The 24,715-nt window shown below is 31.5% G+C and overlaps 1 protein-coding gene across 2 annotated transcripts in view; it reads right to left on the bottom strand.

Annotated features, from left to right (window-relative positions):
• Positions 1–215: 215 nt before the first annotated feature.
• The window catches only part of LOC113177812 (complement factor H-like), a 73,183-nt gene continuing 48,683 nt past the window's right edge, over positions 216–24,715 (bottom strand). For both annotated transcript variants that reach the window (XM_077802486.1, XM_077802487.1), the window contains 8 exons: positions 20,063–20,239; positions 19,126–19,308; positions 18,842–19,021; positions 16,172–16,348; positions 11,177–11,359; positions 10,570–10,779; positions 4,384–4,566; positions 216–526 (listed from right to left, as the gene is read on the bottom strand). In XM_077802486.1, the coding sequence (XP_077658612.1) occupies positions 318–526; positions 4,384–4,566; positions 10,570–10,779; positions 11,177–11,359; positions 16,172–16,348; positions 18,842–19,021; positions 19,126–19,308; positions 20,063–20,239 (1,502 nt within the window). In that variant the 3' untranslated portion in view covers positions 216–317. The remainder of the gene's footprint in view (positions 527–4,383; positions 4,567–10,569; positions 10,780–11,176; positions 11,360–16,171; positions 16,349–18,841; positions 19,022–19,125; positions 19,309–20,062; positions 20,240–24,715) is intronic.

Below are 24,715 nucleotides of genomic sequence, written 5' to 3'. Positions count from 1 at the left end.
TGTGGAACAGAGTCTCAGAGAGTCCCAAAAGTTATGTAGAAAACTTTCAGTTTGGAGAATGATGGATACAGACAAGCATGAAGTAATTGCATCTAATTTCTTGCCACAGATGTTTTATGAATAGGATGCATGGCACTTTGGTTTGCCAAATTTGAATGCAGTGCTTTTAAGATGTGGGGCTCTAGCCTCTCAGATTCTAAACACATTAGCACGTTTCAACACAAATTCTAATTTATGAGTAAAAATGAGTTAAACAATAAAATCGAAAACTAGATTAATAATTAAAATTCTGAATGTAAGTGCACATTTTAATGAGATTAAGAGTATCTCTTAATACAAAGGGGATATTCCAGGTGACCATCAATACACCTTGTACGAAATGATTGACTTCGAGTTGATGGAGAATATCCATATTTACACACAAATTCAACTGTGTCCCCTGATGAAGCATAAAGCTTTTGCTGTTCTTTCCACCTGAAGGTAATGTGGTATCTTTCCATGATTTCTTTTGCTATTACACATGCATCTGAAAGAAATAAATGAGTATAATATTAAGTTAGAAATGAGTCTTTTACCAAGACTTTGGGGTTTTCAAGTAGAATGGTTTTAATATTTCAGAAATTCTTCCTGAAAACTCTTCCTGAACAAATTCTGTATGAATAACAGATAGATTAAAATAAAGTTAAAATTGTAAATGATGTAAGAATTAGGTGGCTAATGTGTGATAATTATATTTTATTACCAATTCTTAAGATCTTTTATCATATTAAGACCTTAGCATTTTAGAGTGTAAAACCATTATGGTATCATGGCTGATCTTGTTTTTCTTTTTTGGACTGGAGATTGAAACCAGGGGTACTTTATCCCTGAATTACATCCACATTCCTTTCTTTTATTATTATTATTTTGGGACAAGGTCTCACTAAATTATTGAGACTTGCCTTAAACCTGTGATTATCCTGCCTCAGGATCCCATGTTTCTGGGATTACAAGAGTGAACTACCATGACTGGCTGGTTTTTCTTTAATTAAAATATTGGTCAAAAGGCTAGGGATATAGCTCAGTTGGTAGAGTTCTTGCCCTGCATGCACAAGCCCTGGTTTCCACCTCCAGACTCACAAAGAGAGAGAGAGAGAGAGAGAGAGAGAGAGAGAGAGAGAGAGAGAAAAGAAATATTGGTCAAACGCTATAAATTTTCAGTTACAAAATGTATAAGATAGAGAGGGTGTCACATACATAAGCAGTAGAAAAGACAAGTTGGTTATCATAAAAGGTAAGAACAATGAACACACCTTTAATAAGACTAACCGAGAAAAAGATGACCCAAACAAAATAAGAGATGAAAAAAAAAAAGACATTACAACCAATACCTCAGAAATACAAAGAATCATTAGGGATTACTATGAGAAAATGTATGGTAACAAATTAGAGAACCTAGAAGAAATTTATAAATTATTAGACACATAGGTTCTGCCAAAATTAAACCATGAAAACATGCAATCCAGAAGAGATTGAATGAGATTGAATCGATAATAAGTTGAGGAAAGCCCATGACTAGAGGCTTTTACTGATTAATTTTTCAAAATCTTTAAAGAAGAATTAATTCCATTTCTTTTAAATTTATTGAAAAGATTTTAAAGAGAGAGAATCATTCCCAACCCATTATCTAAGTCTAACATTACCCTAGTACCATAGCAACAAGAACACAAGATAAAAGAAACTGTAGACTAGTAACCCTGATGGACATAGATGTAAAATTTCTCAATAAAATATGAGCAAATCTGAATGTGCTTCAACAGAGAATCATAAAGATTATTCACCACAATCAAATTGGTTCCATCCCAGAGATGCAAGGTTGGTTCAATATATTCAGATCAATAAACATAATACATCCCATTAACAGAATGAAGGATAAAAATCATGCGATTAATAGATATGGAAAATGCATTTGAAAAATTTCAGCATCACTTCCTGATAAAAGTCCTGAGCAAATAAGGTTTGGGAAGATCATACCTCAGAATAATAAAGGCCATACAAGACATAGCCACAGGCAATATACTGAAATGAGAAAAGTTGAAAACATTTCTTCTAATATCAGGAACAAGGGTATCTATTCTCCCTGCTCTTATTCAGTATAGTACCAGAAATTTTAGTCAGAACAGCGAAATAAGAGAAATAAAGGGCATACAAATTGAAAGGAGAGAAATCAAATTATTTGTGTCTGCAGATGATATGTTTAAATATATAGAAAAACCCAAAGACTCCACCAAAAGACTATTAGAATGGATAAAGTCATTAAGGTAGCAAGATAGAAAATCAATATGCAAAAATCAGTGAGATTTGTAATACACCAATAATGAATGTGCTGAGAACCAAATACTAAAAGCAATCCCATTCACGAATCTTTAAAACAAGCAAACAAAACAGCAAAGAACAAAAGACATCTACCACACACTGATTAAAGAAATTGAAGAAGATACAAAATAAATAAGAAACTCCCCATGCTCATGGATTGGAAGAATTAGTGTTGGTAATAATACTTTAAACATATATTCCTTCAGCAATAATACCTTAAGCAATTTACAGATTAAAAGCCATTCCCATTAAAATATGAATGATATTCCTCACAGAACTAGAGAAGAAAATTCTAAAATTCATATGGAAACACAAAAGACCCTGAAGAGCTAATGAAATCTTGAGGAAAAAAATAAATACACAAAGGCTGTAAGCATCACAATAACTTATTTCAAGACATACTACAGTACCATAGCAACCAAAATAGCATAGTATTTGCATAAGAACAGATGCAATCACCAATGGTACAGAATACAGACACTCTCCTTCTCTCTCTCTCTCTCTCTCTCTCTCTCTCTCTCTCTCTCTCTCTCTCTCCATATATGTGTATTTATAGATAGATAGATAGATAGATAGATAGATACATACATACATACATATAGATATATCCATGCCTCTATATCTGCTGATTCCTAACAAAGTTTCCAAAAAAGAAAACATTGGATAAAGTATCACCTCTTCAATAAATGATGCTAAAAATGGATATCCACATACAGATGATTGAATCTTGACTTCTCTTTTCATGTACAAAATTAAATTCAAAATGTACACAGGCTTAAATGTAAAACCTGAAAACTCTAAAACTACTAGAAGAAAATATGGAGAAATAAGAAACTGGTTCAAGCAACAATTTTCTGGATAGAACCACAAAAGCACAAGAAACAAAAGCAAAAATTGACAAAGTTGATATATTAAATTGAAAACCTTCTGCACAGCTAAAGAAACAGTCAACAGAATGAGACGAGCCATGGAATGGGAAAAAACTTGCCAGCTATGCATCTCACAAAGGGTTAATATCTAGAATGTATAATGACCTCAAAAAAAAACTAAAAACAAGTAATCCAATTAAACATTGGGCAAATGATTTGTGAATATACATATCTCAAATAAGTACAAACAGTCAAAAATACATTAAAAAAAAACCCAGTCAATATCATTAGCCATCAGGGAAATGAAGATGAAAACTACAATGAGATACCATATCATCCCAGTTAGAAGGTCTATTATTACTAATAAACCCTAAAATTAATAAATGTCGGTGACTATGTGAGAAAAAAAGAACACTTACACTCTCTTGGTGGGAATTTAAATTGGTAAGATCATTATGGAGAGCAGAAGTTTTCTCAAAAACTTAAATTAGATCTGCCCTATGACCCAGCTATTCTGCTTCTGGGTACATATCACAGGAAAAGAAATCAGCATACCAAACGGATATCTGCATGCCCATGCAGTGTTATTCACAGTAGCTAAGATATTGAATGAGAACATGTGTTTATCAATAGATGAGGAGATAAAGACAATGTAGTATATTTACACAAGGGAATATTATTCAGCTACAAAGAAAAATTGGCTCTTGTCATTCACAGCAAACTGGAAAAAATGTTAAGCAAAGTAGGCCAGACACAGAAAGATAAGTCCCATACATTCTCTCTCATATACGGAATATTAAAAAGGGTGACCTGAATGTAGAATAGTGACCAATAGAGATTGAGAATGGATGTAGGGTGAGTAAATAGAGGTTGGATGTGATCATGCTGAGTGTATGCATATATGGAAATATATGCATTAATAAGGGCAACTATTACATGCTAATAAAAATTTTAAAAAATATATAATTGTATTTATTAATTATTTTAAAATAAAAAATAACTTATTAATCTTTAGTTCCTCACATATGAATACTTGGTAGAGAAGCATTCCACACAATATTTCTTTTTTAATATGTGAATTATTGCTATTTTACACAGAAAAGTACCATACTCAAGGTGTTGATTTTCCCAGGTCCCATGAGATTACTGAAGTACTTACGTAAACATTTTGGTGGGTTTGACCACTTTCCATTTCTACATATTACTGTCTTGCTACCCTCAAGTTGATATAAGGATTGGCACTGATATTCAACTGATGAACCCATAGGATATACTGGTAATGGGAATGAAGTGAGGTCTCCATTGTCAATAGGTGGAGGAGGTCCACATTTTCCTGTGGAATCTGGAAAAATACCATTTCATTTATGGAGAGAACAAATCAAAATATAGGATAAAATTAAAGCCAGGACAAACACATCATTCTAGATAGCATTAAGATTTTATGATTTCTGGTAACAAATGATTGCTCACAGAAATCTTAATCATAGAAAATGAGAGTTACATTTTAAGCTCTTCTTTTCATCTCACTGAAGGCGCATATAAACCATCGACAAATGTGTCTGCTTCGTAGTGATACAATACTAAAAAATGTGTCTTAATATATAAATCCTGAACAGGTAGACAGTGAGGACAAACTAAGAAAGTTTCTTGTTATTATATATGACATTACTCAGTATTTATTGTGTTCCTACTGACTTCTTTTTAATTTTCCTTTTTATTACAAAAGAAACAAAAACTCCTTGAAAAAAGTCCAAAGGAAGTAAATTTGTAGAGAATAATAGGGAAATATTGTCTTCCTAATTTGGACAAGATGAGTAAAAATCATTGTTACCTATTCTTTTTTTTTCAGGTTTTGTATGTTGAGTTTTTTAAATTTTTAATTTTTTTATGTATGACAGCAGAGTGCATTACAATTCATATGATGCATATAGAGAATAATTTTTTATATCTCTGTACACAAAGTAGAGTCACACCATTCTTGTCTTCATACAAGTACTTAGGGTAATAATGTCCATCTCATTCCACTGTCTTTCCTCTCCCCAAGACCCCTCCCTTCCCCTTTTGCTAAGTATAATTTATAATCTTGGACATAGTAATTTTTAAATGCCAATATAAAAAGACTCTAGAAGGTACAGAGAATTCACTCTGGCTATTCAGGACTCAAGGAATGGCAAATAGGTTGCTATATGAGTTCACTTTGGGGCTCCTGTGTGTTCTAGATGGAGCACTGAAGAAGGCTGATAATCTCAAGAATGATATCAGGTAGAGATAAATAAAAAAGCTCATGCAGAGTCTCATCCCTTTAATTTAAGGACCAGGAAGAGAGCAGCCTTGCAAGACTAAGAGATCTTTAAAACAATACATGACCTAATCTAGAGAAAATAATAAAAACATAATGACCAGAGACCACCCACATATAGGGGTGGCAGAACAGATCCTGTATGTCTGTAGAGGCTGAATGAGAAATCTGGACTTAAATCCAGCATGGCTGTAAGGGAGAAGCACTGAACAGGAAATTTAAATAAAATAGGGGGTGGTCTCAAATGTAATACCTAAAATATCAAGTGTAAAATTAAAAATTATTCATCATATTAAGGATCAGAAACATTTAAAAACAAAAAAGATAATAAAAGAGAATACTGATGTGATAAAGATATTGATAGTCAATGTTTCTTAAAAGCTCAGTAGGATTTAGAACAGGTAAATATAACAAATTAAAAACAAAACAAAATGTCTCCCTGGACAGACTGAAGAGTTTGAGGCTGCAGAAGAATAAATCCATGCACTTCAAGATATAACAACATACATTACCTAGTGTGAAAATAGACTGAAAAAAATAAGTCAATGAATCAATCAAACTTCAGAGAACATTAGAGGAAAAGAAAATGCTGGAGGCCCAGAAAGAGGGAAGAAAGGATAATTGAGTTATCAAACAAATGAACAAACTAAGGAGGAAAAAGTCTATTATATTATATATTCTTTCTTTTATCAATTACATTGCCATTTTCTCTCTCCTGTAATTGCTAAAAGGAAGACTATATAACATAATACACTGTTCCCTCCTCAGTTTGTTCATTTATGTTTGATGTTTGAAAAAAGTTTATATCATTTGGTAACAATGTTCAATGTATGAACAGGAAACACTAAAGGGTAAATGGATTTAAATGGAAGTAAGTTTCCCATATTTTGATCGAAAATAAAATGCCGTTACTAGTAGAATGGTAAGTTGCAAATACATTATGTATATATTGTAATTCCTAAAGCAACAATTTTAAAAAGAAAGGTGGTGGGGGAAGCTATCATAGAGATACACTCAAAAACAGAAAGATAATCAAAATGAAATCTTTTAAAATGTTCCCTGTAAAGAATGGAAGAGATCAGAAACAAGAATGAGAAATAGAGAAAATAAATAAAACAAGAAACAAAAAGCCCAATATTTATTTTAAATATAAATGATCTAAATATTCTAGGTGAAAGTGCAAGTAGGGCAAGATAGATTTGTAAACCTATTCTGTGGTTTACGTAAGACTGACTTCACCATTAGCAAAAGGTAGAATCAAAGTAAAGTAAGAGAAAATAAATTAGGAAAAATATTTTTTAAAAATAGAAATGGATGATGTAATATCTTCATTATTCATTTCCTGAATTCTAAAAATTAGAATGCTGATGACCAAATATCCAGACTTATTTTTATAAATATAGTGATTCCCTGGCTGGCCTCAGTCACATATTTTCAAATATACTCTATATACTGAAGATGCCCAAATGTATATCATATTCTATGATCAATCTTCAATGACCTATTTTCTGTTTCTCAAAGTGGATATCTCTTGGAGTTGTCAAAATGTACTGACTGTCTCAATGTTTAAGATGAGGAATTTTCTCAGATTGTAACTGTTCTATTAATTTGGTTAAATGTATCTTGAAAATAATATACCATATTTCTTAGTTCATTTTGCAGAATATAAATCTTTAGCAAAATCATATTATTTACATTTGAAAAATATAATCCATGAGAATGACTTTATTTTTATCAACATATATTTAAATTTTATATTTATTTTAAGTATAAATGATCTAAATATACTAGGGGAAAGAGCAAATAGGGCAAGATAGGAACTTTCATTCTCCGTGGCTTTCAAGGGGATAAAATATCTATCAGTGTTCTAGAAAAGGATAGAGAAGAGATTTAAAGGCATGAAAGGTTAGCTCTGACAAAAAAAAATATCGCTAGATCCATATTTCTTAGTTCATTTTTTCCAGAAAATAAATCTTTAGCAAAATCATTATGTCCTCAAGCAAAGAAAAATTAGAAAATATGATCTTCTACCTTCGCACTGAGGTGACTCTAAGTTCCATTTAGACACATCACTTCTACTTCCCCAAACATTTCAAAAGGTTTGATACATTCATAACCTACTCTGTCACCAGATGGATACTTAAGCATCTGGTTTGATATTATGTTAGCATTTTCCACTCTGGATGGATTCACACAGGAAATATCTGATTAGAAAGAAAAGAAAGTGTCTTCACCTAGTGTTAATTTTGAGTAGCTAATCAATGAATAAAATTCCAAATACATTTTAAATAGGATTGAAGTAGTTCTTCTTTGTCATGAAGAACTTTTCTGATTTTAATGAATTCACATGTAACACAAGGAAAAGAAGATATAGCAATATTTTTTTGTCAGAGCTAATCTTTCATGCCTTTAAATCTCTTCTCTATCCTTTGCTAGAACACTGATAGATATTTTATCCCCTTGAAAGACATTGAGAATGAAATTTCCTGAATATTTCCACTTGGTTTGAGTACAACAAATATTATAAGTTCCATAAGTGCAACATGAATTTTAAAATGCAAAAAAAGAGTAATAAGATTATATTACATCACTCTTTGGTATACAATTATTTTGCTCAATAATTAACTTTTTAGCCTGTTAAAATAAAAACTGAAAGAGGCATCTCTTTAGAGAATAAGTCAAGAATTAAGAACACAGTTTGAAGAATATTTTTTTTATTCTTAAAACACAGTTCAAAAATGTTATGTACAACTATAATGCACCTATAAAAGCAAAAAAATAGTTAAAGTTAAAAAAGAGGAAGATTATCAATTAAAAAACTAAAGATGTGAGAAAGTAACAGAAAAGTACACCTATATTTATAGAAACATAGGTTTTAAAATTTATTTATAAGTGCTTTTGGATACTATGATGAACTATGTGTAATTCCTCAGAGAGTTTTAGGTTCATGGATAGTAATAACAGGCTATAGCAATGGTTCCCAAATTTTGGAGTATGTAAAATCCTTTTTTTTCCCCAGTAGGCCTAAGATGAGCTCAGGAATTTTCATTTGAATTCATAAAAATCTGTTCAAAAATTTGATGCTGGTGATCTAGGGACCACACTCTGAGAACCATTGGGCTGTGAGATTAACCACTGTATATTTAATTAGCACCTTTCATTTCTAATCTTAAACTTACTTTGTCTTGGCCTGAAAATTAATCTATACTCATTTTTAAGAATGGTATAGAAAATTTAATATTTCATAAGACACTATACATAAATTTATATTGCCATCAAAGTACTTTTGCACATTGGCTTTCCTATCCATTTGCCATTAATACATGTTATAGTGTTGGACCCATCCACTTGGTAAAATTTTGGACATCTGTAAGTCACTTGATCTCCTGACTTATATGATTCTTTCCTCTCTCCTAAAAGTGTGGCACCATCAAAGATGGGTAAATTAAAACAATCTGTTCCTGAAAGAAAAAAATATGTATTTGTTCACTAAATTATAAAATATGTAATAATATTCTAAATAATACTTAGCTACCTATAGATCCAATGAATAATGAATAATATACTTCTGACAACTTGGCAAAATATGATGTTTTGACTTCAATTGAACTGTTCTAAATTTATCAAATGTATAAGATAGGAATAATGCTTGAAGAAATATTAGCAGTTCTAATGCATTAGATCAGATTTTTACATTCAAATTATTTTTTGCCCACACTTGCCAAATGTATTATGTATTTCTACTTTTGGCTTCTGCAAATGTGAACTACTTACAATAATTATTTCAAAGTTTTATGAAATATGTATTTTGTAGTGAGATTGGTGATGAACTGAGCATGAGATGGATGAGTAGGGGCCAGTTTCTCTTGGAACAGAGAGAGATAAGAATTCTGAGAATGGATATTAGAGGATGCTAAATGTTCACACAAAATGATGTGAAAGTGAAACAATTTGGCTCACAGTGTCAAACTTTTTTTAATTATTAGGCTATAATTCTCTGCCAGATTCAAGAAACTTCAGGTACCTTGTAAAATTCTAGAATTACAGCTTACTTTCTTATTTGTATCATTTATACTTTGAATGAGGGAATCTATCACACATATTATAAAATTAAATACAATGTACTTATGCATTCTGGTGGGGAAGACCATTTTCCTCCTAAACATTTTATAAATGCAGGTCCATCAATTCCTAAACCTTCTGAACAATTATAAATAACTTCTTGTCCTTATGGGTAACTGTCTAACTCATGAGACAGGACACCATTAGGAATGCAATACTTTTCAAAACATAGAAAATTCAAAAAATAGAAAATTCCTTCACAAGGAAGTCCTAAAAAATAAAATAATGAAAGAATGAATCCATGTTTCACAACTCCGAAATTCAATTTTATAGGTCAATTTTGATATTTCACAGTTTTTGAAGAGAAATAATAATAAATAAGCTATTATAAAGTCACAGAGAATGTGCATAAAGGCTTCTTAAGTCCACCTTTCTCATGTATGTCCACCTCTCAAACTGTAAAAACATGTGCAAGAAATTGAAATTAAAAACATGTTGATGCTTTTAAGACACCACCAGAGATTCTCTAATCAATCATGAGTGATAAACAGAAACATACTCAGAATGAATAACATTGAATAAATTGATGAGATGGATTTACCAAGTATTTTAAGACATCAGAAGGAACACAGTAAGGAAAATATTTTTTAAATATTTATAAACTTGTTTGCCAAGCAGATACTAAAACTTACATAAATTTAAATTCACTACATGTTTTATTCTTTGAAAAAGAAATGCCAAATTAAAAAGTGACCTATAATGAAATTAATTAATATAAATAAAAAATTAATAGAAATAGGATTGATTCAATAATGCAATAGTATTTTAATGGTAAAGTATTTAAATGATTAAATACATATGATAATCTATATTATTCTATACCCTGACTTTGACAAAAGCATATTATATTCAATTATTTGTACTCTCAATTATTTAAGTATTTGTATTCTCAAATCAGAATTTGAGTTTTCATGCAGTCCTCACCTACACACCGAGGTGGAGGACTCCATTTGCCCATGTAGCATGTTATCTCATCTTCCTCAGAGGCTGTGAAACCATCTTCACAAATATAATTCAGTTTAGTGCCATGTGCATACTGTCTGGATTCAATTGCTTCTTTCCTTTCTTCTGAAGATCTAGATGGACTAATTCTTCCATGGTCTATGTCAGGTGGTTGAGAACATGAAAGTTTTTCTGTATGAAAAACAGAAATCAAAGGGTCAGACATAAATAAAATGTTTAAATTAAAACTGAAATCAAATACTATTTAAGCCTGTCATCAAAATATCTATGCTATCCTCTTGCCCAATATCTCCCTTGATTTGTGTCTATTTTATTATATGAAAAATATTCATAAAGAGGAGGAATTTGTCTGCTGGTTACATAATATCCCAAAGAGTTGTCCAATTTTGTTGACAGAAATGAAAAATGGTGACTGGTTTATGTACCTAGATCATAACTTAGAGTTTTAGGATCAAGTGTAATAGATAGAGTTAGAGAAAAGGTCCTCATCTTTTTCATTTACATAAAGCAGAGGGGATTATTAACTTCAATTGAAAGCATGTTATAAAGCAAGTTGCACAGTACTGACCAATACAGTGTGGTATTGACTGCCATCTTCCATTTCTGCACACAATTTCTTCTGCTTCCTTAATCAGATAATTTTCTTTGCAAAGAACAGATACTTTTTGTCCATCCTGATATTTCACTGTGGTTTTCATATCTTCAGCATTGGGAATCTGAGGTGGAGGTGGGCAGAAGTTTATCTCCACTTCTAGAAAATATTAAAATTAGATTTCTTGAATAAAAAATAGTAATTTAAGTATATTAAAATACTTTTCAAAAAATATAACATTCAATAACTATGTATCACAAGTGATGATGTATTTATGTTCCATGTTTATATATGTTATACTTTTCAATTTGGATGGCAGTTTAATATTACCTATTTTGATGGTCCTCCCATTTCTTCTTTTTAAAGCAAATTTCTTTATTTACAAGAAACTTATTATTTGTAATCTTTAGATAATCTTAACTGATTAATACATTTTTAATCACAAGTATTAAATAAAGTATGCAATGAAGGTGTTTTTAGAAATATACATGAACAAATGTATTGGGACTGTATTAAAACCCTTTTGAAATCTACCAACAGAAGCTGATTACCTAGAGTAAAAGTTTGAAGTCAGTTAACAATTTGTATTGCTTCTAGACCATTAACCATAATTGCAAATAATTTACAGTGTGCCATTTGAAGTTTCAACCCTTCTGAACCTACCATTTAGAAGTACACTTACATTGCCTAGGGGTATATAAATTCAGGGTATTTATTCAGTTTAATGACTACACAGTTTAACTGTAGTTACACAATTAGTAGGGTATAAAATACCCCTCTGCAAACTTATATCTCAGTTCTCATAAAGCTAAATTCCTCAGATGTATCTTGATGGTTTGTTTATATAATGTGAAGATGAAGTATGTCCCTTTTGACTGGGAGAGGGCTCTGGATGAATCTGAAAGCAATTGGACCTCTGATTTCTTGAGCTTGCTTTCTCCTATTTTACTGTATTTTTTAGTTCATTAAAAGCCTTATGCAAGTGTACACTGGGAAATACTGTAAATCTTTTCAAGTGTTTGTTATGCTGTTAATATCTCTTGGAGATATTTTACTGAATAAACTTGATTCATGATTATTATTTACTCCAAGGTTTCTGTTTCTGTTTAAGGCAATATGAATCATATTTTATCAATAATGTTTTCTAATTTCTATTCTTAAATATTTTGACATATTTCTCAATGCTTTCATTATATATTTTCATAATTTCATACATTTATTTTCCTCAATTATTAATAATATTTAATTATTCTTCCTATTTTCCTTAAGTGTGTTCTAATTTGGCTTCTAGATTGTTTTATATATTGCTTTTATTTTGTTCTTTGTATTCTAATGTATATTTTAATGCTATAAGTATCTCTGCATTAAATCTGTTCCATAGATTTCAGTTTATACTACAATTACTGTAATTTAATTTACAGTAATTTTTGGTAGTAAGCAACTGATAAGGAAGTTATTTGTTTTCCTATTTTTCAAATTTGCAAGATGAGCATTTAAGATATGTAGTTAGCACTTTTCATTACTTTAATTTTTAGTTTAGAGAAAATACTTTAGGAAGTTGATTATTTAAAATTTATCTAGATTTCCTTTATCACACAGATATGATCAGTTTTTAATGACCTGGCTACCTTAAAATTAGATAGTATAAAATTAGGATAAGTGTTTAAAAACTTGGAAAAATATTTTACAACTATAAAAATGGTTACTTCACAAGAACAAATGTTGAATACATGTCTAAAAATATCAAAATACATAAAAAATAGACAGAAATAAATAAGAAAAAGGCAAATCCCTAGTCCTACATATCAATATTGACTTACTGAACAAATAGGTAAAAGATTTGAAACAATATGGATAAATTTGAAAACCACTATTCACTTTAACCTTATATTACTACTAGAATATATGCATATTTTTTTAAAAAATTATTTTTTAGTTGTAGTTGAACACAATATCTTTATTTTATTTATTTATTTTTATGTGATGGTGAGCATTGAACCCAGGGCCTCACACATGTGAGGGGAGTGCTCTACTGCTGAGCCACAACCCCAGTCCCATATATGCATATTTTTATGTGAAAATGGGGCTATAAATAAGATAGAAACATAGAGTGGAACTTTTTTAAAAAAATCATAGTATTGAAGTATTGCATAGTTTCCTGAGAACAGAATTAAATAACTACACAGTCTGGTAAGAATAAGTTATCTACAAAAAATAAATATTTGAAAATGAAAGAGCACACGTCAAAATAATAATTGTTGGGCTAAAGGACAAATCACAAGGAAAATCATAATACATTTCACATGGAATACCAATTAAATATAAATTATATATAATATGTATACATAATTTAACTTTATCAATAAATACATTTTTAAATAAATATACATTTTATTTATAAAATACATAGTTAGATATTCATATACATATTTATATATCTAACTGTGGGACACAGCTAGGGCAGGTCTGTAAAAAGTGGAAATTTGAAGTTTTTATTTCAAATGTATGATGATTTAAATACACACACTAATTTCTAACTTAAAATGGTAGCAGTGGGCTAGGGATATAGCTCAGTCTTGGAATGCTTGTCTAGTAATGGAGGTGCAAGGCCCTGGATTTTATCTCCCATACCATGCACAGAAAAAAATGAATAAAATAAAGGTGAATGGTAATAGTAAAATTAAACTCAAAGTCTTTAGAAGGAAGAAAACCATATAGTTAAAAAAATGACAAAATTAAAAAGTGAGAAGACAGAAAGTTAGCAAAGCTAGAAATTAAAACTTTAAAAATCCAAATCTGAATGAGAGAAAATGAAAAAAATAGGGTGTTATTGGTTACTAAAATTATTAATAAAATTGGAGAAAACTGTTATGATTTGGCCCCAAACTTCCTGTGTTGGTGCAGAAATGTTTAGAGGTGAAATGATTTGTGACAGCTTTATCTTAATCAAACCATTCCAGTTTGAGTGGACTACATGGTAACTGCAAAAAGGTGGGGGAGGTGTGTCATTAGGAATATGCCCTAAAGGGATGTTCACCAAGCTATCATGATTTAAGCAATACTTCTCTGCCATGCTCTTCTGCTATGATACCCTGCCTCATCTCAGGCTCAGAGCAATGGATATGGTCAACCATGAACTGAACCTCTGAAACTGTGAGCCCCAAATAAACTTTTCCTTCCCTAAGCTGTTCTTGGGTATTTTCATCACAGCAATGAAAAGCTGACTAACAGAAAAATGATAAAGAATCACGATAGAGGACAACATATCAAGAATGTAACAAAGGAGTGACAGAGCAGGAATCCTCAATCCTCCTTTTCCCCATAGACACACTGGTCAACAATACATGAACCAATTCTGTTTGAGAGAAATCTACAAAGTGGTTGAAAGGTACTTAATGCCAGGTGAGTCCTAAACAAATGCATCAAAGCCAGTAGGAAAATTCATGTCTTTCCATATCCTCTCCCCCAGCACAAAGCTACACAATTGATAATAAAGTCCATTTCCAGACTTTTATTGGGCAAAGAAAGGAAGATTGGAGCTTGTGTTAATGCTCTGAATTCTCTGAAATTTTGTGTCAATTGTCTCAAAGTCATGATGCAATGGAATATACTTCAAATGCTCAAAGACATGCCCCCAGTGATGTGCCTCCTCCAGTCATATCTTACCTGTTTTTAGTCACCTGCCTATATAAATTCTTTTTAAGCTGGAAGTACAGTACAGTACTTTTGGTCAGTAGTCTTTTCATATTAATAATCCATCAAATGGATTACTCCACTGATTAGGTTACAGCTCTCATTACCTAATCATATCACCTCTGAACATTCCTGCATTTCATACACATGAGATTTTGGGGGACAACTTATCTAAAACATAAAAACAACCAATAAGCCAAAGAAGAAATCAAAAGAAAATTGAGAAAGTATCTTGAGACACATGGAAATGAAAATATAACTTGCCCAAACTTATAGAATTCAGCACAGTAGAACTGAGAATTACATCACATCATGTACCAGTAGAGTTTTTCCTCAAGAATGGAAGATCTAAGGGCTGCAGTTGTGGCTCAGAGGTAGAGCACTCTCCTAGCATGCGTAAGGGACCAGGTTCAATCCTTAGCACCACATAAAAATAAAATATCGTGTCTATCTACAACTAAAAATATAAATCTTTTTTAAAAAGAATGAAGGATTTAGGATTCTTTATATGTATGTGTGCACATCAACATGTAAAATTCACTGTATTTTAAATAAAGAAAATGTATTTAACATTATTCAACATGCCCCAATGATCAAAATTTCTTAGCTAACTAGGAACAGAAAGAAACCCCCTCAATTTGATAAACAGCACCTATGGAAATCCCAAAATAACATGACACTTATGGTAAAATATTGAATGAAGAGTGCTGAAATAAATCAATACTTTCATAGTAATTGATTCTTTTTCATACATATTGCTTGAATAACTGGCTATGCATACAGAGAAAAAAATCAACCGCTACTTAATCCTATATTCAAAATTAATATAAGGTGATAAAACTAAATTCTAATACTATAAAGCTTCAGGAAGAAAAATGTAGAAGAATGTGTGTACTTCACTGCATGTAAATTGTTTCCTTTTATAAAGAAAATTATCATGTTAAAATATATGTCATAGATTTGTTTTTTTAATTGATATGGCAGTACTTCCTATATATTGGTATGGCAGACTGTCAAAACTATTGAACCTAGTCCTTATAATTATAGAGAAAAACACAGATAAAAACTGAAAGACTAGAATGCTCTTTGCTATTCAACTGGAATTGCAAGTGTCAGTACAACCCAGAATTTTCAAGGCAGATAGAGACAAAAATTACCTTCCAACTTAAAAAGAATTTATTTCAACACATGGCTAAATTTTAAAAAATACAAAATATTACTTTAATAAGTGAAGAAAAATATAATAAATTTTCGAAAACATTGTACACAAGAACTTACTTGTGCAGGTTGGTTCAGGGTCCCATCGTCCATTGACACAGATTGAATGTTTCTGCTCCAACTTTCCCCTACATGGGTAACTGAAGTTAAAATTATGATTATATTCATTTTTATCTGATTGATTTGCTTCATTTGCAGTTAGTCTTGGTGCTTGACACTTCTTAAGTTGATCTGTCGCTATAAAATGAAAATATTTTCATGAAAAGACCAATTATAAGAATCAAGTCAATGTAAAGTAGCTGTACAGTCAACATCAAATGAAATTTTGATTTATGCCTTTAAATTCTATCAACCAATTTATTCCTGGTCACCACTGCATGAGATGGGCCTTTATGTCCTATCTTTGAATGATCATATCTGAAATAAAGATATCTTGTACTTTGGTAACTGAAAGAGCACAAGAGACTCATTTTCTCAGAAGATCTGCATAGTAAATAGTTATCAAAGGACTAGATTTGAAAAAAAAAATTTAAAAGACTAGATTTGGTTCCATATTTTAAATATGTGCAAAAGATTCATACTCATTTGTTTTCCTGATTGCAACTACCACCTTATGTATAATCCAGAATCCTTAAATATTAAAATAAAAACATCCTCTATGGAAACATAATATAATAAATTGTTCATTTAAATAGATTTTTTGAGAGTGCTAACATAATATAATAAAATCTATTTAAAATATATTTTATAGGACATGAATAGTTAAGCAGATTTGTTATATGATGAGAGAGAGAGAGAGAGAGAGAGAGAGAGAGAGAGAGAGAGAGAGAGAGAGAAAATACTTGGAATAAGAAATTGTGTGCTTTCATTAGAAGTGTAGCTTGGTGGTAGAGGCTGGCCTGTCATTTCCAGGCTCTAAGTTCAATCCCTACCTCATAAAAAGAAAAAGTAAAAAAGAAACCAGGTGCTTTAAAATCATAATGTCCCTTTTTCCATTCTTAGAGTCTTTGAGAAACTATTATATATATCAGATCATACTATAATCAAATAATATTATAATACCATAACAACAAAATTTTGCTGACTCTGTTATGAGTTCAATAAGTACTACAGAAGCTTTCAATGTACCATATATTTCAATAACTCAGGTAAGATGAGAGTTCTTTCTGAATTTGATAACAAATATTATCAGAGACCAGTACAGACATTTTATCAAATATTTGTTATTAACAATTTGAAAAGCAGAGTCAAGTGAGGATGAACAGAGCAAAGATAAATCAGTAACTAGCAAAGCACAGTAAGATTGTAAACCAATCTTTAAAAAATAATCCACAATGAAATGGGAAACACTTGAGAATTAGTCTTATCCTTGGGGCTAGTCCACTGTGTTGAAAAGGAAAAATAAGAGGTAGTAACTAAAGGAAGATCTTTGGTCAAGGGAAACTGTGACTGTGCCCTGGATTTTATCAGTTTCTGAAAGGATTTCTTTCATTTTGGTGAGTAAATAAATACATTGAGAAGCACGAAAAGCTAGAGTGGTGGAAAGTACAAAATGAATATTGAAAGGGTAGAATTATAAACCAAACTATGAGAGCTGGAAGGACTTATATGAAGCAGACTATAGGCAGTAAGCAGAAGATGACTCACAGGATGAAAAACTCTGAGATCAGAAGAAATAATAATTGTAGCAGAAGTTTGAGTATAAGTTAGAATGAAAAGTTCAGAGTTCTCGTGCCTAATATTAGTTTCCCTCCCATATGAAATCAGATAAAACCATTTGTGTAGGAAAAAGGATAAGGATGAAGTGAGATTCAAAAGGATTGAAGACACTTTTATTCACAGAAATGTGTTTAGCAAAAAATGTAAGGGTTAATAATCAGCATGATTTATTGATTCATTTGACAAAAACTTAATAAATGCTTCTGTATGTCAATCCATCTTCATGTAATGAGAACAAAACAAAGGTAAGTCCTGTTCTGGAGGAACACTACCTTGTTCTGAGATTAATTAATGTCTAGAAATCCGATGAATAAGTAAGACTGGCTACCCAGGACAGACTTAAAATGAAGGACCCAGGGAAACTCTAGGAAAGAACTCAGTCTAAGAGAAAAGTGAAGACTCTTTCCTTTGGTCATCAAAGACTTGATCACCAACAGGGCAAGTGTGAAATCAATCAGTGATATTTGTTTCCTGACCCAACACCAGATGTGTAATGTTGCTAAGTTACTACTAACACCTGTGCTGCGGCTCATGTGCTTCAGCTTGCTAACTTTGAAACTGAGAATTTATCCTTGTCAGAATCTCTGACAGAGAAAGATTCTTATAGGAAAAGATAGTAACAAGTGGGTATGTTATGGGCTTTATTTGTTTTCCAGGGCTTGAAAGACAGAGCACCATATAGAACAACAACATATTGTTTTTACAATATCTATATAAAATAGTTATATTTTCTTGGAAAGGAATATTCACATTTTAATCATGTGATTAAGTAAAATCTAGCTTTACACTTATAAGGTAAATAATATTAACAGGGATATAAACTTTAATAAATTCTGTTACTACTTTTATTTATTTCTTCTGGAAACTCATATTAAATGCTGAGCAATAAAATTCATTATAGTAAAGACTAGACTTTTTCAAGAATATCTCTAATTTTATGAGTAGATTGCAAATATATTTTCCATAAAACTTAAACTTCATTAAGTGTGAATTTGAGGAGGGTAGTCTTACCAACACACAGAGGAAGTTGGGTCCACATTCCACTAATACATGTAATTGATCTGTCTCCAATCATTGTAAAGGTTTCTGTACAATGGAACTCCACTGAATCCCCATGGTGATAAGGAGGATCAGAAGGCTGGGCAAAGCCATGGTCAAGTTCAGGTATAGCTCCACATGTTCTCTTCTCCTCTATGTAAATTCCACAAATACATGTTGATAATGAAGACACAGTATGTATGCTTAAATAAATACAAAAATGTTTCAGTTTAAATTTAATATTTTTAATATATTACCAATACATTTTGGCAAGGATGTCCATGTTCCATCAACACATTGAATTTTATTAGGTCCCTTCATCAAAAATCTAGGATTGCAATTATATACTACCACTTCATTGTGTTCATATTCTTCTTTCTTTGTTTCTTTAACTTCCCCATTGAATAGTGGAGGAGGTGGATGACATGACTGTACTTGATCTATAGAAGAAACAATGGTTAATGGTTAAATTGTCCCATCTTGCACTTAAAAAATCCAGAGAAATGGAGAGATTTCTTTTTTTAATTGATTATTTTTCATATGATTCATTGTAAAATTCTTAATGAAAAATAAATTTTTACATTGTATTCATATTTCCATGTTGGATTACTTCTTTTATAGTAGCATTGGAAATATTTTAAAGCTTTGAATATTTTCAATGATGTAGATATTTTGAAGATACATACAGACTTATAGCAAATGTGGTTGTGTAAATTATATTAATTTTTCATTCTATAGTAACATTTTATCATAACTTTTTGAGAAAGTATCATCAATAAGACAAGCACTTGATCAACATCTTTAACTGATTTTCTAATACACTCCACTGAGTTAACTATAAACTGCTTAAATATTGTTTAGATATACTTTATGAAACTTGAAAGAAGTCCTGTATATATGCCCAGTATTAATGGTAGCAGTGTAGGAAAAGTGGAAAGTAACAAAGTAAATCTCTCTAGTCTCAGCCACCATATTTATATGTATGAATACTTCTACTACACATTTCAAGAAATAACTGGTGATTCAATTCTTAAATAAACTAGTTGTGCTTTCTGCCACATAGCACATATCAACAACTTCATTAATTAGATTACAGATACAGTGGAAGCCAATACAAAATTAATAGAAGAAAGAAAAAAGGTTTATATTCAAAATTCTAATCATTATATTTACAACAGAAAGATAAATATTCACCTTTACATATTGGGATATCTGGGGACCATCCAAAATGGTAGCATTGTACTGAATCTGGTCCAACTCTTGTAAGTCCTGATCGGCAGGAAAATTTCAACAAATCTCCAACTTTATATTTATCTTTCTTGGGATCAGCCATTAAGAATTTTCCCATTTTGGGAATCCTGCATTCCCTTTCTAAAATAAAAAATAAAATAATTTAATAAGAATATATAATTAATCTTTGACAAATTACATTTTACATGTCATTTTAAAATGAGGTAGGTGTTCAGTGATGCATATACAGGACAGTATCAAACAAATCCTCTTCCTGGAAAAAATGTTATGGATTAGTTTTATTCACTGCCTAAATTTTCTCATCTAGAACTCTGAGAAATATAGTGATATTGAATGGCATTATATCTGTCCTGTAATTTAACTTGCAAATTCAGGATTAGTTTTCACTGAATCTGGCTTACTATTGATATTTGTAAAATTGATTATTTTTCATATGATTCATTGTAAAATTCTTAATGAAAAATAAATTTAATGTTAAATTTAAATGTAAAATTTAATGTTATATTTTTTGTACCCTTAAAACACAGAATTATTCTCATATTAAATCAACCTGCTTTGTATAAATTTTTAATTGTAAATTTTTTTAAAAACTGGCTTTTCTGTTTAATATAATTTAGAAAATAGATTATATTAAAATCATTTCTAATGTATTTTTAGTTAGAGGAACATTAAAAATCATATAATTAATATATTACAAATAAAGAAAACAAACTAAGAAATAGTTCAAAGTCAAACTCATAGGTGTCTTGAATCCTTGATTTAATATTCAACTATTTTATTATAATTTTTATTAATGATTATTAATTATTTTAATTCAAATGTGGAATACTGTATAAAATTCTCACATTTTTTTTTAATTTTTAAAAAGTAGGTAACATTAGCAAATAACATTGAAAAATTATTTTTCTTATTTGGAATACCTCTTCCTTACAAATTCATAAAATTAAGGCTATAATTAAAAAATTAGAACCATGGTAGAGAGAAAATGGTTACTATCAAAATTCAAGTACTAAAACATTAATAAAATTAAATGTACACTAAAAACTATTCTTAAGAATAATGCTCCAAAAACTACAAGTTTTTTCTGTGGGGCTGGTGATGAAGCTCATGCTTAGCAGGTGTGAGGCTCTGAATCAATCCCCAGAACCCCAATTAATTTTGTAATTCTTTTTGAGTATTGCAGATTACTTGAGAAAAAAACTACACTTGAGTGAGAGTCACTGGGATTCCGCTCCTTGAATTCTATTACAATCCTCTACATTAAAGTCATTTTGTCTTTGGAGGGGGTTTCAAGATGGCGGACTAGAGAAGTCACTCTTGTGGCTGCCCAAGGCATGAAAACAAGAAAGCAGACAGGTAGCTTCTTAGCAAGGTGGGTGTACAAAAAAAGAAAACAAAAACTGTGGGTGTGCTTTATTGGAATTTAATGCTGGACATTCAAAGCAGATCAGGAACTCAGGAGGTTGTATAAAATAAAATAAGGAGGAAATCCCGAGCTCCACAGCCACTACCATAGCTGGAAGCACCAGCCACAGCAGTCCCACCATGACCAAAGTGGAGTGATAAGGGAATTAGAGGAGCCCACACTTGGGGTAGACTTGAGGTTTGTCTAGATATAAAAAGTTTAGAGATCAAAGACACTGCCCAACTAAACTGAATGGTGTACTTCAAGTATTCTTGTGTGGGAAAGAAGCTGCCATCTCCCAGACTTTATGCAGAGGACAGAGGAAAGAACCATTTTGCAGCCATGGTGTGGTGGCCAGTACCCAGGAGAGCTGATTCCTGCAAAACCCAAGTTTGGCCCAAAATAAAGGCCTGGAAAACCCACACTCATTACATAAAGTGTGTCTAAGTAACCTGGAGAAAATCAAATGTGGAGAGAGGTTTACACAGAGGAGAAGTGGTGGTGGAAACCCCCTTTGCTCTCCCCCTCTCCCTCTAAACATACTTCTTGCAGAACCAGCTAGAAGAAACTTGCCTAGCTGGGAATTCAAAAAGGGTGGGGTGGGAGAGATTGGGTTTGGAGACTGAACCCCCCAGGAAGCATGGAATCAACAGGTGATGTAGGGGACTTAATATTGGCTTCTCGCCCACATAAGTGGAACCCAGGGGAGATCCCTGGGGTGCAGTCTTCCAACATGGACTGACGATTGCTGATCCCTACATGATTTAAAGTCTCCAGACCAGTTGGCATTCAGTGAAGAACCTAGAGCCCACCTAAGTCTAAAGTCTGCCTTCAGGAATTCTACCTATGGGATTACCTCTCTCTCCCCAGCAATTCCACCTAACACTGCTGAGAAGGGAAGCTAAGAATCTTTTGAACTCCAGTAAACACAATGTTCATTTTTCATCAAGATCTTTTTTTTTCTCTGTTAAATTGTGACCTTGAGTTATTCATGGACATTTATACATATTCATATTTGTTGTTTTTTCCTCATTTATAGCATTTTTGAAACCAGTTATTTTTCATGGATCAGTATTTTGAAAACTAGGATGTTTGATTACTATATCTCAGTTTTGTTTTCTATTCTTTTATTTTTATTTTCAATTTTAAAAACTTTTAACTTATATATGTATTTTTTCCTCTCACTTATCTGTTTCTCTTGATTTTCTTTCTCTCTTCTGCTAACAGACAGTCTCCATTGTTCTACCTTCCACTCTTCCTTTAATTTTTTACTTCTATCTTCTCTCCTCCTCCCTCATAATCATTATATCCCACATCACTTTTGTTCTTTCCAGTCTATTATTTGAAATTGTAAACCCTTTTCCAAACATACTGTTTTTACTGTGGGCAATAATTGATCATGTAATTTCTGTTTATTGTGACATTTAGCATTGCAGATGTCATAATAGGAACTGTCTGGTTTAAAGCTATATATTGTTTGTATTGGTTATTGTGATTATTTGTTCCCACTTAAACAGTGAAGTACTGGAAATCTTCAGGGACACTACAAGTCCACAAGGCAGAAACTCTGCTGCCTCAGAGCCATATAGTTACATGGGTAGACACATAAACAACATGAAAAATCAAGGGGAACATATCGCCCCAAACAAACCAAGATATTTCAATAATAGAATCCATTAACACCAAAGTGGAAGAAATGTCAGAGAAGGAATTTAGAATGTACATAGTTAAACTGATCTGCAAAGTAAAGACAATATAAGAAGTAAAATCAGAAAGAAAATACAGGAAGTAAAAGATCACTTCAAAAAAGAGAGATTCTGAAAAAAATCAAGCAGAAATCCTCTAAATGAAGGAATCAATAAACCAAATTAAAAATTCAATGGAAACCACCATGAGCATTCTAGACCACTTGGAAGACAGAGTTTCAGGCAATGAAGACAACATATATAATCTTGGAGATTATATTTCTGTGGCGAAAAGATGTTAAGATACCATGAACATAACTTCCAAGAAATATGAGATAACTTGAAAATTTACAATTTATTGGGATAGATGAAAGCTCAGATATAAACCAAAGGAATGCACAATCTCTTCAATGCAATAATATTAGAAAATTTCACAAACTTAAAAGTTCTTTTGTGTGTGTATATTTATTTTATGCTGTTTTATATAAATTCTCTATTTCATCATATTATAGAAAGCACTGCCCTTAACAAGAAAAAATGATTTTGACTGTTGAGTACTATCGAACTGCTATATCTATACAGAGATAGTAACTAAATGTGTGATTTAAAGAGAAGTGTGAGTGAACAAACACTGGATGAGACATACTTGTCTTTGTCTAAATGTCCAAATCATATATCTTAGTGCTGATGAACATAAATGTTAGTATAGATGTTTTTACTCTAAGGTGTTTACTACTTTAAGATTTCTATAAGTCTGTTTTGCTTAAGTGGTTTAAGATAATAATGTAAACATGTCCCCATAGAAAAGAACTCCCAGGACATTTGAAAAATGTTGTATATCTGTCAATCTGTGTGCTGTTTTCTGCTACACGGCTGAGGCAAAAATACTAAGCTGTCATTTATTCATTCAATATATGGAGACTTACATCTCCTGGAAATGTGGTTATTAGTCTTCATATAATTGGCAATTAAAAGCTACTTTGACTGAACTCGTTTCTATTGCTATATCTCTGTCACTCTTACTTGCTCTCCTCTTCTGCACATCTTCACATTTTCCATGTCTAGTGACAGTGGAAAAGCAATGAGAATCATATATTCATAAGTCTCATTCAGTGCTGGAGATTGAATCCAGGGCCTTGGGCTGGGCAAGCACTCTACCACTAAGCTAATGCCCTAGCCATGTTTTGAAGATGGACACTTAGTATTGTAAAAGCTTCTGGCTGCACACAGCATGTATCTGTTTATAATCACATACTAGAACTATTTTTATTAATTGGTTTCTTATGTGCCTTAATTCATTGGATTTTGGATTGATTCTCTGATACTGCAATGAAAAATCCAGAAAGCAAACCTGGGTTTGTGGGGTTTTTTTTTTTTAATCATTTTCCCCTATCTTACAAACGGAATTGCTTTAATTTAAATGGATTAAATTTTAGTGGATGCTCAATGCTGCCAATCAAGTCTCAAGGTGTGGTATCTTCTACTACCATTTAAATTTAAGCCTTT

The sequence above is a fragment of the Urocitellus parryii genome, chromosome 9 (genome assembly GCF_045843805.1).
Source record: "Urocitellus parryii isolate mUroPar1 chromosome 9, mUroPar1.hap1, whole genome shotgun sequence".
NCBI lineage: Eukaryota > Metazoa > Chordata > Mammalia > Rodentia > Sciuridae > Urocitellus > Urocitellus parryii.
The sequence above is the reverse complement of the archived record's forward strand: the minus strand, read 5'-3'. Positions and strand labels throughout refer to the sequence as shown.